This window comes from Nycticebus coucang, chromosome 7, assembly GCF_027406575.1.
Source record: "Nycticebus coucang isolate mNycCou1 chromosome 7, mNycCou1.pri, whole genome shotgun sequence".
NCBI classification, from domain to species: Eukaryota; Metazoa; Chordata; class Mammalia; order Primates; family Lorisidae; genus Nycticebus; species Nycticebus coucang.
The window spans coordinates 62,646,982-62,665,722 of NC_069786.1; the positions used below are offsets into that span (position 1 = coordinate 62,646,982).

An 18,741-nucleotide genomic window follows, 5' to 3' on the forward strand; every position below is an offset into this window, starting at 1 on the left:
TAAGTTAGTCATTTTGAGATGTCCACTGATGTTGCAGCAGAAAAAAAATGTCAGTTCTATCAGAAAATCCACATATATGAGAATAAAAAACAAGAGGATATGGTTGACACAAATATTTGAGAATTTGAGCACCTACGACTTCAAGCTTATTAAGTACATGAAACGTCAATTTTGTGAACATGGAGCTCCTTCACATACCCAGTGCTGTATCTTCAGGGATAATTTAACTACAGAATTTCCTGAGGTTGAGATGAGGCTTTAGGTCTGGATCTGATCTTGACCTAACTATGGCTATTATTTTCCTGACCTTGAATTGTCCATGGTTACTATCTCATTGCAATTCTAATAAAAGTATGACATCAAATGGTGCAGTGCTTAATTTCTGACAAAGTCATTTTTCTAGGCAAATCTCTTCCTGCATTTCTCTTAATTTAAAGTGGACACTTTGCTGGTTTTAACACTTTGTTTTCACCCTATATATCTAAATATATTAGTAAAAGAAAAAACCGAAATTATTCCAAATGTTTTTATAATTAAGAAAGTTATAGTCATATATATATGTGTGACCATTTATAAGTTTTGAATCAATAGGCCATCTTTAATTTGTAGTCCTGGAATATTCTATGAAGTTTTCTATATTAAGTTGTATTTATGCCAGAAATTTGGCTGCTTTGTCCTACCACAGCATTGAATATGTAATATTAGGTAATTTTCATTAGGAAGGCTGATCTTCTTTAATTTATGTAAATAATGTAAAAACTCACAAATGTATGATTATGAAATAAAAAGTACAATTGAAACTTTTCTGTCATTTCTGAATACAAAGATCACTGTATATCTTACATGTTTATACTATTTGTGGTGGTCATAGACTCCATTTTTTTCTGTTAGATAAAATCATATGAGATGTCCTAGATAGGTACAAAATATTGAACACTGGCCATTTCAGAATATTTAATCTATTCATTTTCTTTACATTATTCAGAAGAAGTTTTACTTTAATATGGGGGCAAGGGAAAGAGGGCAGGCAAGAATTCCTAGTTTATGGTGTGAAACTTTAAAAAGTACATTTATTTTAAAATCCAAGCTTTTCTTTTATTCGGTAATGTTTGGGTGTGTACAATGTTCTTATAATTTTAAAAAGTTTAACTAATCCACCTGTGGTCCCAGCTACTTGGGAGGCTGAGGCAAGTGAATCGCTTAAGCCCAGGAGTTGGAGGTTGCTGTGAGCTGTGTGAGGCCACGGCACTCTACCAAGGGCCATAAAGTGAGACTCTGTCTCTACAAAAAAAAAAAAAAAAAAGTTTAACAAATCCAGAGTGTCATCTTCTGAGAGTCATATATTCGTGGGTTAGAAAAATATTTTTAAAATATATTTTCTGTCAACTATTACTTTCTTTTTGCTTATCTTTATTAATTTTAATGTCTTATGAACAATAAGGACCTAAAATCTTGATAAACATAAGTAACATAATTATTCCTCTCTCTTTTTGTTTTTGCAGTTTTGGGCCAGGGCTGGGTTTGAACCCACCACCTCCAGCATATGGGGCCAGCGCTCTACTCCTTTAAGCCACAGGCACTGCCCTATTCTTTTCTATTTTTAAGCAGTAGAATGTAAGTTTTTTGTCTTAATATTGTTAAAGGCACAAATGAGAAGAAAATAAAGCTTGTTAATTTTTGGAAATTAAGTAATTTCAAATAAAAATCTAAAGATTAGTTTAGGAACTTTTCTCTTACCTTCATTCTTTCAAATTGAGATAGAATTCTGAGTGCCCGAAGGAATTTGATGGAAGTAAGTGGTTTTAGTTCTTCTTGAGATTTGCCTATTAAGCTAAGGCAAAATACCTATACACATATTTAAAAAAGGAATAGGATTCCATTTTAATAGAATGGAGAATAAATTTTAAATTTTATTTTATTTATTCATGATAAATGCATAATAAATGCAAAATTTATTCTACATATTTTAAAATTCCATTTAATTAAAAAAATTAAATTCCATTTTAATATATGTAGAATAAATTTTGCATTTATTATGAAAGAGATAACATAATCAAAGCTCAAAAATAAATCTGTGGAAGACTTTGACATATATTATAAAATATTTTAGTAATAACTAAAAGTTAAGAAAATAATAGTAATAACGAAAGTTAAGAAAATAATTTTGGAGGCTGAGGCAAGAGAATCGCGTAAGCCCAAGAGTTAGAGGTTGCTGTGAGCCGTGTGACGCCATGGCACTCTACCCGAGGGCGGTACAGTGAGACTGTCTCTACAAAAAAAAAAAAAAAAGAAAAAAAAAAGAAAATAATTTTGTGTTAAAATCACTTAACAAAGATGAAACAAAACTATTTTCTGGTAAGAAGAAACATGCTATCAGAATGAAGAAAATTAGTCTATTTTGCATTCTTATGATCAACAATTATTATTTATAACCATTTTTAGTTTGAAATTGAATTAAGAATCAGTTTTATCACCATTTGCAATATAACATTTGTATGAAATAAATTCATTAAAACAAAATTTGAGATATGCTTACAAATGCATGCATATTTGATTATAATTAATACAGAAAACATAATTTCAGAGGACAGGAATCAAGAAGGATATGAATATTATAAATTCAAAAGTACAAACAATGAAAAACATAACCAGATATTAAGGTAATTTCTAACAGTAAATAAATATATATACGTGTGTGTGTGTATCCAAAAATGATTCAAGGTAATAAATATTAAGCAAGGTGGTAATGTTATGACGAACCTTTATTTTTCTATATAAAAGAACCTTCCTGTTTGACCATCTCCCTACATTGACCACATTGAGAGGAAATGAAACAATATGAGCAAAGAAGGGAAAGTAAATCAAATAATTTTCATAGACCAGACATGCACCACATGTATTTATCAGTATGGTAGGCCTCTTCCTTCCTGCATATGTTGGCTAGTTTGTTGACAGTCCCTTGGAGTGTCAGTTTACAGAGGATCTACTGTATTTTCAAATCAACAGATAAGAAATATTTATTCTTCTTAACCTGTACTATAAAAATGTTCTTGAAGTAGGCTTTGAAGTAAAGGTTCATTTACATAAAAATAGATGAATATGGAAAATATAAGAACAATGAGTAGGAAATGGAAAGGTAAATTGCAGGTATAGTGTAGTTTGACTAAAATAGAAGACTAATTTATATGAATTAATTTAGAAGACAGGTCAGCTATTGTAAGTCTTTAATTACAAATTGATGAGCGTCCATTATTGTTAAAAGGATAGAAGGCCATTTCATTCATTTAACAGATACTACTAAGCACCTACTATGTGACAGTAAGTGTTCCAGGCCCAGGAGATGAAGGAAGAAAAAAAAATTTTTTCTCTAATGGATGTTATCCTTTAGTGGGAGAAAACTGTCAATGAGCCAAGTGAATAAATTATATAATATTAACAGGGTTTATGGATATGAAGAAAGTGGAGAAAGGGAAATTAAATATTAGAGTAGTGACAGATTTAAATAGGGTAGTAAGGAAGAGCCTAACTTTGAAGGTTTTATTTCAGTTAACATATAAATGCCAGTAAAAGTTCCAGGTGGAGTAAAAAATCGTGGAAAGACACCAAAATGAGAATAATTCTGGTATACAGGAGCCTCAAGAAGTCCAGTGCTGGTGCTTCAGGAGATAGACTTGGACAGGGAAAGGGCGAGTAGTAGCAGACAAGATCTGAACACACAGAGGCTCACAGGTCGCAGCTTACAAGGACGGCAGGTTTACTCACAGGGAGATGGGGTCCTAGTAGAGAGTCTAAGAAGAGATGTGACCTGACTTCTATTTCACAGCAGTCCTTCTGGCTGCTGTGCAGAGAACAAAACGAGGGACGGCAGAGCAGGGCAGAAGCAGAGATACCAATTTGGACTCTACCACTTTAATCTAAATGAGTAATCTTGAGAGTTTGGTACTGGTGAAGGTCATAACAAGTAGTCTAATTGTGGATATATCATTTAAAAGTCAAGCTAACAGAATTTACAGGTTTTAGGGTATGGATAGTGTCAAGATAATTGCGCAATAAACTTCTTGGTTAGCAGTAGGTTCATAGCTGATTTATTTACAATCCAACAGGAAGGAAGTACTGAACTTTTAAAAGATTAGAATGAGAAGAAAAAGACAGATGGTAAACATTGTACATGAAGAAAGATGGGATGTGGATGACTAAAAATGTAGAGAAAGGGTAAAAGAAGATTTAAGTAAGGAGAGAGGAAATGAAACAATATGAGCAAAGAAATGAAAGTAAATGAAATAGTCTTTTAAACTTTCTTTAAAATACCTACAATAACAATCATGAAGTCCAGCTTGTACCAGCCGTTAGAGAAATAGGCTTTAAAACCATAAGCCATCCACTTCAGAAGCATTTCCAGAATAAAGATGTAAGTGAAGATCATGTCAGCATATTCTAATAAAATTTTAATAGTCTTTCTCTGATCAATATATATATCCTCAAAAACCTGTGGGAAAAAATTAAGAATTAGGTGTATATGTAATTTCTAAAAACTCTTTTGACATAGAAGGGAATGAAATCCCATCTCCAAAAGCACAAGGAGAGCACTGTCGTGGGCTGTGGCCCCAAGGGCTGGCTCACTTTGCTTGGATTTATTGACAAAACACAAATTCTCTGATTCCATGTCTGTAGCAGAAATAGTAATTGATCCCAGAACTTCTTACAGAGACTAATCTTAGCTTTGTAATTGTTTTGATATTCCCTTCAAATCAGTTCATCAATCTATTAAGATAAATAACTATTCTATGGCAGTCCAGAGCCACAGGCTGGCTGCCCATGTGGAGCGGGAGGTAACGTTGAAGGCTAAGAACATCGTTCTGGAGTCCTGGTAAAGTTCTGTTTCACAAATAGAACTTCATTAAATCAGAGGAATCCGATATACGTTAACATTTCCTTTTCCAACTATTAATCATATATTTTGAAATTATATTATTTAGGATGTATATTTCAATTCAATAGCCATATTAAATTTCATATTGAATGACGCGCATACAGACTTTCTGAGAAAGTTTAGCATTTAGTTTCTAAAGCTAACATCACAGAATACAGATTTTAGTTCTATACTGTGTATTCTTGGAAAAGTTACCTGGCTGGGGACTTTCTGAATTAACAGAATGATGAAACATTTGTTCCCATAAAAGCATCACACACCCGGGCTGCTCACTTACCAGAGCGCCTGTGCTGAGCAGAGTGACGAGGCTGATAAAACACTTGAACCATTCATGCTCTACAATTTTTATGCAGGTTTTCCTTATGTTCCGCCAGATTTTTCCTTTCTTGGATTCTCTACCGATTTGACCAAGTGAAGATGTCCGTCTGTCACCTGCCAAGAAACGCACCGTGAAGAACAAAAATGTGGAAAACTCATGAAAAAGTATGTATCTCAAACATTCTACCATATGTTTTAGTGATTATTTATTTAGATATTCTGCTATAGGTGGTCTCTTATTTATGAAGTTGATTTTTACCCATGCTCTAGTTACACTGCAATCACAGAGAAGAGATGGAAAAAATGAACTTGTAGGTTTGGTAAGTAATTAGAGGAAAGAAGTTGTGAAAAGCAGGGGTGACTTAAGCATCCACTGACTGAGAAAATCTGGGAATACAACTTAATCACCACCCCCAACAAAAATGTATATGTATTAAATGTTACATTTTGATATAAAGGCTGAAAATTCACCCTCTAAAAATTCACACGGAATAGCGAGCATTCACATTTAAAAATACATATAAATACATATAAGATATCGAGAGGCATATTATTAAATCAATTAAATTGTTTTGATTTCAGTTCTTAAGTTGCCCGGAAATGAGATTTTATCTGAACTAGGTACCCGTGTGTGGTGCTGAACAAGAGGGATAACAGAAGGAAAACTTGACACTTGAGCAGAGATTGATAAACAGATAAGAAAAAAGAAGAAATGGAGGTAGATGAAGTAGATGAAGTTTAAAGACAAAATATCCTAAAACTCAAGCTACTGAGAACAAATTCTTATTTAACAGATAAAAATTTGAGCATTTAGCAATTACTGTTTTGATTGCTTGCCAGTGATTATGGAAGTCCAAAATGTCAGTAACGAGCTAATTTTTCCAGAAAACTAATTTGAATTACAGAACATCAAGAGGTTCGTGTACTATATCTGCATGAATGTTTATAATATAGTTCTTAGTTTTCATGTTAATTTCATGTTAATAATTTCATGTCTAAAAACAAATTAGAAGTTGTTTTTCTATGACAGTTATAGGATGTTTCCATCTGAGTGTTTTGAATGTTGACTCCATTTTATAAGGTCTAGAAATATTTTATTCTCTTTCAACATAAAGATCTATATGCATGAATGTGTGTGTGCACATATATGTATATATAAAAGTACACATATGCATTTTCAGAACTGCTTTAACTGTAATGATTTTCTGTTTTACTTCAAAACCATACTCTGTTCTAATGTACATAGTTACACAGCTACCAATACAAAATTAAATATGAATATTGTATGATTTTGCCCAATATTACTTATAGCACAAAAAATATGTCAGGAATCAACAAAATCAATAATATTCTACTCACCTAACACTACTCATAGCTTTAATCTGCATTAACTATATCAACTAATATCTCTGAAAACTGAATTAATGAAGTATAATGATGATGTCGATAATATTATTATTAGATGCTGTTTTCTTTATGGCGAGGTTCTCTTTCTCTTCTAAGATTATACACACACCTGTATGTACACAAATTTGATATTTTAAACAGTCCTATGAGCTACATTATTATAATCCTCCTTTTAAAGATTAGGAAACTGAATCAGAGAGAAGGTAAGTGAATGGTAAAACTGGGAATTAAACTCAGGCTGTCTGATTTCAGAGTCAACCCTCTGAACTACTCCATTAGAACTTAGAAACTAGGTCCTTTCCTGCTTTTCCCAATGTTGACTTACTTTTGCACACTTATGATAAGGGCACTTATGTGCACACCCCCTTAGCCATATTAATAAACTCTTTATAATTTAAAGTGTATCCAATAGTATTAGGTTAAGAGCAATGTAGTCTAATTTCAATAAAATTACCAAGGAAATATTTTTCTTACCATTTTTAAGATGCTTTGGCCTGTCACGTTCACAGACCATTTCTTCTTCTTCCGAAATAGCAATATCAACTGTACTGCATTCAGATGAGCTAGATGGCTTTATTTTCTAAAAAGTAAAGTCCCACCCAAAAAATTGTGATTAAAGTTTCATTTACTCCATATAGCTAAAAGTTAGTTCATTTTCAGAAGTAAGAATAATTCTATACAGAAAAATATTATCACGTTTAAAAGACTTGAGGTTGATTTCGTGACTGATATTAAAATGCAACCAATGTATCCACATTGGTATAAGTTGAACTTTAAAAAAATATTTCAGAATAATTAAATCATTTTTAATTTAAAATTAACATTTACTTAATATCACTTTTCTTATAAAAGAAACATAGGCTACCTTCAGTTTACAAAAGGATTGGGCTTCTAAAGTTTTCTTGAAGCTACTTACAAGGTTCCCGTATGTGTATGCTACTTTAAATACATCAGTAGCATCAAAACAAATACTCGCTTGATGCTAAAGATGGTTCGCTATCTATGCTCTCAGAATTGATTGTAAAATCCAGTTGAAACACTCTTGTGTATGTCATCATAGGAGGGGACTGATGTGAGCTTATCATGAAGGGAGGTGAGGAAAAGGCACAATGAATGGGAACAAAACTGGCCTGGGCAGGTGGCAGAAACCCTAGGGAAAGAGCCCAGAGGTAGACTCACTTTCTTTCCCACTCTGCTCTTGAGTAAAGTCTGTCTAGGACAAGGTGGCCATTGCTTTGCACAGGTAATAATGCAAATCATATGCTTTGCCTTTACTTGAAATCATTTTCTTGCAATAATTTATTTAAAAATGAGTACATGATATATTATCCCTTTAAAATCATTCAGATCTTCAAGTTAATAGTATGTAAATAATATTTTCTAATTAAAACAAATCAAGATAAGCACATTTAAGCATTTGGAATACAGTCAGTATTATTAAAAATTAAATAAAAATATATTGGTAAAGTAGCAAGCAATAAAAAGAGGTAATTATAAATATTGTGTCTACCTCTTGGTCTTAGGCAAAATAAGTGACAGGGAAATAAAATATTTTGTTTACTTTAGTACTTATGGCATTGATTGTCAGTAAGTCATTATAATTCTCAATTTAAAAAATCCAGCAGAATATTACCCTTAAACAGATTTTCTTATTATTTCAATTTACTGTACATTTATAAAATTTAATTTTAATGAAATAAAGGCTATTAACAATGCATCTATTTGAGAGTAAACAATAAATAAGTAAATGAAGTATAATATTTGGAACCCAATAATTAAAGTCATAAACTTTACATGTATATATTTTTAAGAGTTTTTAAAACCTCTTTAATAATAGCACACACTATTTTGATGTGATTTTTCCCAAAAACCCATGAGTAGGAATCACTAATTTTACAAGTAAATAAAGATTCAATATTACAACTTATTTATTTTGGTAGAAGATTATTTAGTATGATAAAGTAACCACGATGGATTATTACATTATAAAAACACATTATAAAGCATGATATAAAATTTAACATTTTTAATAATATAGAATCCTATTTGTAATTTTGAAAGACTGTAAGTATAAATAACAAAGAAACGATTATTGGGGGGGAGACAAGATGGCGGACTGAAGCCAGCTTTCAACAAAGGCTCCCGTCCAGAAGGAGAGTTAAGGGACAGGAATTTAGTAAGTATCCTGGTGGACTTGAGCCTCACCAAGAGAGAAGGCTGAAGAACGCACATCAACACCGCTGAGGCAAGCTGTGATCACAAGGACGCAAACAAAAGCTGAGACTTCAAGCCAGAGTAGAAGTTGCAATAGGATCGAACAGAAACCAGCTGAAAACAAGACAGAACCACTTTGCTCCACCACACCAGACAGGGCCCCAGTTTCTCAGGCTACAACACTGTACGGGCCCTCGATAAAACCCCAGGGGAAAAACCAAAGGGAGTAAACCATGGGGCGGAATCAGCGGAAAAACTCTGGTAACATGAATAACCAGAATAGATCAACCCCCCCAAGAAAAGATACGGCAGATGTGATTGAAGATCCCATTCATAAACAACTGGCTGAGATGTCAGAAGTCGAATTCAGAATTTGGTTTGCAGACAAGATCAATAAAATGGAATTAGGAATTCGAGGAGAAATTCAAAAATTGTCTCAAGAATTTAACGAATTTAAAGACAAAACCACCAAAGACTTAGACACACTGAAACAAGAACTTACAGCCCTCAAAGATATGAAAAATACAGTAGAATCCCTCAGTAACAGAATGGAGCAAGCAGAAGAAAGGATTTCTGACATTGAAGATAAAGTCTTTGAACGCTCCCAATCTCTCAAAGAGGAAGAGAAATGGAGAGCAAAAACGGATCACTCACTCAGAGAACTCTCAGATAATTCGAAAAAAAAACAACGTAAGGGTTATAGGGATTCCTGAGAACGATGAAGTGGCTGCCAAGGGCACAGAGGCCCTTCTACATGAAATTATGAAAGAAAATTTTCCAGACATGCCCAGAGAATCTGAAATTCAGATAGCAGACAGCTTCAGAACCCCAGCACGATTCAACCCCAATAAGCCATCTCCCAGACATATCATAATTAGCTTCACTAAAGTTAACATGAAAGAGAAGATTCTCAAAGCAACCCGGCGAAAGAAAACTATAACGTACAAAGGTAAGAATATTAGAATAACTGCAGATCTCTCTGCTGAAACTTTTCAAGCAAGAAGAGGCTGGTCATCAACTTTTAATCTCCTAAAGCAAAAAAACTTTCAACCCAGGATCTTGTATCCAGCTAAATTGAGTTTCATCTATGATGGAGAAATTAAATACTTCAATGACATTCATATGTTGAAAAAATTTGCCATAAGTAAACCAGCTCTTCAGGATGTTCTCAGACCTATCCTCCACAATGACCAACCCAATCCTATACCACAAAAGTAAAATCACCCAGAAACTTCGGATCAAACTCCAACTTCCACACTGGTGAAAGGATTAAAAATGTCCACTGGACCTTTGAAAAACTCGATACCCAAAATTCCACCAGACTTATCAATACTCTCCATCAATGTGAATGGCTTAAACTGTCCTCTAAAGAGGCATAGGTTAGCTGACTGGATACAAAAACTCAAGCCAGATATTTGTTGCATACAAGAGTCACATCTCAACTTAAAAGACAAATACAGACTCAGGGTGAAAGGATGGTCATCCATATTTCAGGCAAATGGTAATCAGAAAAAAGCAGGTGTTGCAATTTTATTTGCAGATACAGTAGGCTTTAAACCATCAAAAGTAAGGAAGGACAAGAATGGTCACTTCATATTTGTTAAGGGTAATACTCAATATAACGAGATCTCAATTATTAATATCTATGCACCCAACCAGAATGCACCTCAATTTATAAGAGAAACTCTAACAGACATGAGTAACTTGATTTCCTCCAGCTCCATAATCATTGGAGATTTCAACACTCCCTTGGCAGTGTTGGATCGATCCTCCAGAAAGAAGCTGAGCAAAGAAATCTTAGATTTAAACCTAACCATCCAATATTTAGAATTTAGCAGACATCTACAGAACATTTCATCCCAACAAAACTGAATACACATACTTCTCATCAGCCCACGGAACTTACTCCAAAATTGATCACATTTTAGGTCACAAGTCTAACCTCAGTAAATTTAAAGGAATAGAAATTATTCCATGCATCTTCTCGGACCATCATGGAATAAAACTTGAGCTGAGTAACAACAGGAATCTGCATACCCATACAAAAACATGGAAGTTAAATAACCTTATGCTGAATGATAGCTGGGTCAGAGATGAGATTAAGAAAGAAATCACCAATTTTTTGGAACAAAATGACAATGAAGACACAAACTATCAGAACCTCTGGGACACTGCAAAGGCAGTTCTAAGAGGGAAATTTATAACACTGCAAGCCTTCCTCAAGAGAACGGAAAGAGAGGAAGTTAACAACTTAATGGGACATCTCACGCAACTGGAAAAGGAAGAACATTCCAACCCCAAACCCAGTAGAAGAAAAGAAATAACCAAAATTAGAGCAGAATTAAATGAAATTGAAAACAAAAGAATAATACAACAGATCAATAAATCAAAAAGCTGGTTTTTTGAAAAGGTCAATAAAATAGATAAACCTCTGGCCAACCTAATCAGGAAAAAAAGAGTAAAATCCCTAATATCATCAATCAGAAACAACAAAGACGAAATAACCACAGACTCATCAGAAATCCAAAAAATCCTTAATGAATATTACAAGAAACTTTATTCTCAGAAATATGAAAATCTGAAGGAAATAGACCGATACTTGGAAGCACGCCACCTTCCAAGACTTAACCAGAATCAAGTGGAAATGTTGAACAGACCCATATCAAGTTCAGAAATAGCATCAACTATACAAAACCTCCCTAAAAAGAAAAGCCCGGGACCAGAAGGTTTCACGTCAGAATTCTACCAAACCTTTAAAGAGGAATTAGTACCTATATTACTCAACCTGTTCCAAAATGTAGAAAAAGAAGGAAGACTACCCAACACGTTCTATGAAGCAAACATCACCCTGATCCCCAAACCAGGAAAAGACCCAACAAGAAAAGAAAATTATAGACCAATATCACTAATGAATATAGATGCAAAAATATTCAACAAGATGCTAACAAACAGAATCCAGCAACACATCAAACAAATTATACATCATGACCAAGTTGGTTTTATCCCAGGGTCTCAAGGCTGGTTCAATATACGTAAATCTATAAATGTAATTCAGCACATAAACAAATTAAAAAACAAAGACCATATGATTCTCTCAATTGATGCAGAAAAAGCTTTTGATAATATCCAGCATCCCTTCATGATCAGAACACTCAAGAAAATTGGTCTAGAAGGGACTTTTCTTAAACTGATAGAGGCTATCTACAGCAAACCCACAGCCAAATCATATTGAATGGAGTTAAATTGGAATCATTTCCACTCAGATCAGGAACCAGACAAGGCTGCCCATTGTCTCCATTGCTTTTCAACATTGTAATGGAAGTTTTAGCCACCGCAATTAGGGAAGAAAAGGCGATCAAGGGTATCCATATAGGGTCAGAAGAGATCAAACTCTCGCTCTTTGCAGATGATATGATTGTGTATCTGGAAAACACTAGGGACTCTACTACAAAACTCCTAGAAGTGATCAAGGAATACAGCAGCGTCTCAGGTTACAAAATCAACATTCATAAATCGGTAGCCTTTATATACACCAACAACAGTCAAATTGAAAAAGCAGTTAAGGACTCTATCCCATTCACAGTAGCGCCAAAGAAGATGAAATATTTGGGAATTTACCTAACAAAAGACGTGAAAGATCTCTATAAAGAGAACTATGAAACTCTAAGAAAAGAAATAGCTGAAAATGTTAACAAATGGAAAAACATACCATGCTCATGGCTAGGAAGAATCAACATTATCAAAATGTCCATACTACCCAAAGCAATATATAATTTCAACGCACTCCCTATTAAAGCTCCACTGTCATATTTTAAAGATCTTGAAAAAACATTACTTCGTTTTATATGGAATCAGAAAAAACCTCGAATAGCCAAGACATTACTCAGAAATAAAAACAAAACAGGAGGAATCACACTACCAGACCTCAGACTTTACTACAAATCGATAGTGATCAAAACAGCATGGTATTGGCACAAAAACAGAGAAGTAGATATCTGGAACAGAATAGAGAACCAAGAGATGAATCCAGCTACTTACCGCTATTTGATTTTTGACAAGCCAATTAAAAACATTCAGTGGGGAAAAGATTCCCTATTTAACAAATGGTGCTGGGTGAACTGGCTGGCAACCTGCAGAAGACTGAAATTGGACCCATTAACGAAGATAGACTCTCACTGGATTAAAGATTTAAACTTAAGACATGAAACTATAAAAATACTAGAGGAGAATGCAGGGAAAACCCTTGAAGAAATTGGTCTGGGTGAGTATTTCATGAGGAGAACCCCCCAGGCAATTGAAGCAGCTTCAAAAATACACTACTGGGACTTGATCAAACTAAAAAGCTTCTGCACAGCTAAGAACACAGTAAGCAGAGCAAGCAGACAGCCCTCAGAATGGGAGAAGATATTTGCAGGGTATATCTCTGACAAAGGTTTAATAACCAGAATCCACAGAGAACTCAAACGCATCAGCAAGAAAAAAACAAGGGATCCCATCGCAGGCTGGGCAAGGGATTTGAAGAGAAACTTCTCTGAAGAAGACAGGCGCACGGCCTTCAGACATATGAAAAAATGCTCATCATCTTTAATCATCAGAGAAATGCAAATCAAAACTACTTTGAGATATCATCTAACTCCAATGAGACTAGCCTATATCACAAAATCTCAAGACCAGAGATGTTGGTGTGGATGCGGAGAAAAGGGAATACTTCTGCACTGCTGGTGGGAATGCAAATTAATTCATTCCTTCTGGAAAGATATATGGAGAACACTCAGAGATCTAAAAATAGATCTGCCATTCAATCCTGTAATTCCTCTGCTGGGCATATACCCAGAAGACCAAAAATCACAACAAAACAAAGATATTTGTACCAGAATGTTTATTGCAGCCCAATTCATAATAGCTAAGTCATGGAAAAAGCCCAAGTGCCCATCGATCCACGAATGGATTAATAAATTGTGGTATATGTATACCATGGAGTACTATGCAGCCTTAAAGAAAGATGGAGACTTTACCTCTTTCATGTTTACATGGATGGAGCTGGAACATATTCTTCTTAGTAAAGTATCCCAAGAATGGAAGAAAAAATATCCAATGTACACAGCCCTACTATGAAACTAATTTGGGACTCTCACATGAAAGCTATAACCCAGCTACAACTTAACAATAGGGGGAAGTGGGAAAAGGGGGGGTGGGTAGAGGGAGGGGGATCGGTGGGATCACACCTGTGGTGCATCTTACAGGGGTATTTGCGAAACTTGGTAAATGTAGAATGTAAATGTTTTGGCACAGTAACTGAGATAACGCCGGAAAGACTATGTTAACCACTGTGATAAAAATGTGTCAAATGGTTTATGAAGTGAGTGTATGATGCCCCATAATCATATCATTGTATACAGTTATGATTTAATAAAAATAAATAAATAAATAAATAAATAAATAAAAGAAACGATTATTGTATCTGTGAATTATCAGATCATAGGTGGTTTTTATGTTTTTTGTTTTTTTTTTTGCTTTTGGTAGATCAACATTCTAAGAACTCACAGGCTACAAAATCTTGAAAGTGGCTGACTAATTAAATTAAATGTATAACTAACCACATAAGTAAATGAATAAATCTTTTGTGAGTAATTAACCAACCAAGACCAAATAATTACACTGCACAAATGACAATTTCTAAAAATGTTTACATGTACAGTTATTTCAAGTAACAGCTTTCTTGCATATTTTCATTCTTCAACCTTTCTGAAGAGACAGGCAAACATGACATGCTACAGTAAACAGCAATTTCACCCAGAAATATACGGTAGTCAAAGTCTTCAGTGAAGATAGAGAAGTGTGCTGGGTGGGAAGTTTTCCCTCTTTTCGATTAGTGGTAGTAATTAAAGGTAAATAAACTGGTTATGTAGAGGGAAAATGTTTCTCTAACTAAAATTAAGATGCGTTCAGTAGATGCTGGAAGGATCTTGAATAACTGAAACTAAACTCCCGTTAGCAGACCAATCTGCAAAATTATTGCAGAGACTGAAAATAAGATGGTACCAGAAATGTCAGAGATCTGGTGGATTCCAAGGGTGGGGTTTTTTTATTATTATTTTAGTCCAACTTAATTATATATGCTATAATACATGTTGTGGAAATGAACTAATAGACTTAGAATTTTAAAAAGCAAGCAAAAATGTTCCCTCAATATGCTTTCTGTAACCCCCAATTGCCTGCTTATTAAGTAAAAAATTTTACAATTATATTACCTAATGTTCCCTAAGTGCTCACTGCATACTAGACATTGTTCTATGTCCTATTAAACTATTTTTTCTTAATTCTTATATTTTCCATAAGGCATAAGTATAATTTTATCTTCATTTGCAGATGACAAAACTGAAGCTTAGAAAGTTTAAGTAATTTGACCAAAAGCATAAAATCAGGAGCTGGAGTGGTGGAGCTAGGATTGAATGGGTGAGCTAACAGCGGCACCACAGCACTGTTTGACTTTCTTACCACCAATACCATAAATCAGTAAGCAATCAGGACATTAAAACATCTTACCTCCTTGCTGCCTCCATCACCTGACTTGCTCTGAATCTCTTTATTATCCAGATTCTCTATATCAGATTCTCCCGAAGCAATTGGCACAGTTTCTGAGACACTAGGACTGGGGACAAGTGACTGACTCTCATTTTCCGTCACTGTGGTTTTCTCTGTGCCACTGTGTTTTTCCTTATCCGTGAGGAAATCTTGGGTGTTGCTCAATTCAGAAAGGGCATGGTCCAATGTCTCCTTCGGAATAGTTTGTTTTTTGCATAATATTTTAAGAAACACGTGGTTTATTCCTGTTTTGATTCTTGTCAGGGCAAGCTGGAGATTTTTTGTTTCATTGTTCTTTTCAGTTGTTGCAGCTTTGTATGATCTAAATGAGCTCACCAAGGCCAGAAAGAGGTAAAGTATCTAAATGAGGAAGTAAAACGAGTCTAAATGTAACTCATTCTGTTTTCTTCTAAACAAAAAATATTTGAATAGCTGAATTAAAAACACTTAATATCTGTATTTTTTCAAAAATACAGTCAGTATCATGTCTTGAACCACAGTTATTTTGTCACACACAAGATCGCTTGAGTTTATTCCTCTTATGTAACTGTAATTAGTTATTCTTTGATCAACATGTCCCCAATCCCTGCTCCCCACTAACCACCCCAGCTTTTAGTAACCACCACTCTGCTCTCTACTTCTAGAGCGTCAATATTAAGTGTTTCCACCACCAAAATTATGATTATCTGAAAGCACAATGTTTGTTCATTAGCTATATTTAATCATTCCATAATCTATGTATACTTTAAAACACCATGTTGTACACAATACATACAATTTTATAGTCAATGTAAAAAATAAATAATTTCTTTAAAAAGCTTCCCTGAGCTATGAAACTGAACAAATTGATTAAAATAGCACTCAGTTCTTACTCAACTACAAGCTGTTGTACCAGGGGTTTGTATACCCAGAACATACCCTGAACATACAACATCCTACGTAGATGATTTGTTTCTCTTTTATACATTAAAAAAGCAAAAGTAACGGACATAAAATATCAAAGATCACACAGATTAGACTCAACTCTGCCTTATTCCACAACTTATGTTCTCACGGAGCCACTGTCTCACCTAGGATGAGAAAATGAATTGTCACTTCAGGCAACTCAATTTACTTAGGCCCTATCCTATGAAGAAAGGTCATTTTGTTTGTTTGTTTATTTATTTTGTTTTGTTTGTTTGTTTTGAGACAGAATCTCACTCTTTCACCCTGCGTAGAGGGCCATGAAATCTTGACAGCTCATAGCAACCTCAATCTCTTGGGCTCAAGCGATCCTCTTGCCCCAGCCTCCTGAGTAGATGAGCCTACAGGCATGCACCACAATTTCCAGTTAGTTTTCTTCACTTTTTAGTAGAGATGGTATCTCACTCTTGTTCAGGTTGGTCTTGAACTACCGAGCTCAAGCAGTCTACCTGCTTCCATAAGTGAGACAAGAAATATGATGGCTAACCATTTGGAAATGGAGAGTCATATAAATTCATTTTATTCTGAATTTCTCCTGAATAGTGTCTTGACGTTTCAAGTCACTATGAATTAGAAAAATAGAATAGAATTCAAAAGCAAAGGCACAGAAATGTTGAGATATTATAAATTTATTTTAATATATATATTTGCCTCAACATTTCTGCTCCTTTGCTTTTGAACTCTGTGTATATCAGTTGCTTTTCTCAACAGCCATGGCCATTCCTTTTGGAAACAGAAATGTACACTTAATTTGAGCAAATTACCCTTATCCTGTTATTAGTCATGTGATTTGGGTTTGGTCTGATGCCATCTCCAGTTCTAAGGCAGAGCTATAAATGGCTTAACATACTAAATGTATTCCACACCCCAGGCAATAGAAATTAGTTCAAAAATGGGCATGTGACTCAGACCTAATGAAACAATAGGAAAAGTTTGCTGTGGCTTCTAGGAAAGAAAATCTGCCTTCTGCTAGACCTGATGTGATATGAAGATGTGAAGCTTGAGACTGAAGCAGACATCTTGATAAAACAAGGGATACCAGCCAGAAAGGAGTATAAAGGTAGAACTGAGATTTAAAGAATCTTTCTTTAAAGATTTAAAGAATGCTTTCCCCCTTAGCTAGTGCATAACACTTTTATAAACTGGTCAATTTCAATTTTAATAATCTCCTTTGAACATCTGTGCCATGCCATAGCTCATATTTTGAGTGATGTATGTTGATTTATATGATAATTTTTTCAGCAAGTTAGAACCATATTTTACATCGCTGGGAGTTGAAAGTGTACTAGTAATTAGCAACAAAGACACAGGGTACTAAAGTATTTGTACATGTTTGATACATATTCTAGGCTTTATGATATAGAGAAGAGTTATAGGCCCTTCCCTTGAGGAGCTTACAGTGAAATAACACAGACAAGTACATTAACAATATCAATATGGTAATGTATGACAAGGGTATTCCCAGGGTGAAACAGAAGCCATGAGGAAAGACACAGATGAGACCGAGTCTAACCTGTGGGGATTCTTTAACTCTTTGGGAAATGTACTTGATCATTATGACACGGGAATAAAATGCAAGTGCTAAGTCTTTCACTTCCTGTAAGAACCATTTTCTTTTATAAGCCATATCGTTTCTTAGAAGCAGTGAAAGCTTCTTATTTAATTCATGTAACACCACTTCAATTTTACGAAATTTAAAAGTGAACGCTTTCTCCCTTAGCTAATGCATAACACTTCAGTAAACCGGTGAATTTCAATCTTTGCTAAACAATTTAATCAACTGAGGATTAAAAACCAAAACCTGATCATCGGACCATGTCCTCATATCAGTAAAATCAAAATCTCTGGAAACTGATCCAATGCATCAGCATACTTTTATTACTTCCTCAGGTAACTCCAATGCACAGGCAAATTTACATTTAAGTGCTTCTTGAAATTTAATGTGCACACAAATCGCCCAAGACTTGGTGATGATGTGGAGTGTTCTCCCACAGGTCTGAGAAGGGATCTTAGAGTCGGCATTTCTAACCACCTCCCACATGATGTCAATAGTACATTGAGTAGCAAGGTTATAAACTAGTACTACCCATCAGAAATATCATGCGAGTCACATATGCAATTTTAAATTTCCAGAAACTATATAAAAAAGCATGAATAAAAGCACGTGAGATCAATGCATTTTATTTAACTAAATATATAACTTTAGTCTCCCCTCTCTTTATGTTCCAAGACCCGCAGAAGATGCCTGAAACTTGCTAGCCCAGCGAGCTACCAAATGATTAATAGGCAGGTAACATCAACAGCGTGGATATGTTTGGACAAAG

At 34.6% G+C, this 18,741-nt stretch overlaps 1 protein-coding gene across 2 annotated transcripts in view; it reads right to left on the minus strand.

The window, feature by feature from the left end:
• SCN7A (sodium voltage-gated channel alpha subunit 7) overlaps positions 1 to 18,741 on the minus strand; it is an 86,788-nt gene that overhangs the window by 12,048 nt on the left and 55,999 nt on the right. For both annotated transcript variants that reach the window (XM_053598052.1, XM_053598053.1), the window contains 5 exons: positions 15,416 to 15,814; positions 7,130 to 7,235; positions 5,208 to 5,362; positions 4,313 to 4,486; positions 1,738 to 1,845 (listed from right to left, as the gene is read on the minus strand). In XM_053598052.1, coding sequence (XP_053454027.1) covers positions 1,738 to 1,845; positions 4,313 to 4,486; positions 5,208 to 5,362; positions 7,130 to 7,235; positions 15,416 to 15,814 — 942 coding nt within the window. The remainder of the gene's footprint in view (positions 1 to 1,737; positions 1,846 to 4,312; positions 4,487 to 5,207; positions 5,363 to 7,129; positions 7,236 to 15,415; positions 15,815 to 18,741) is intronic.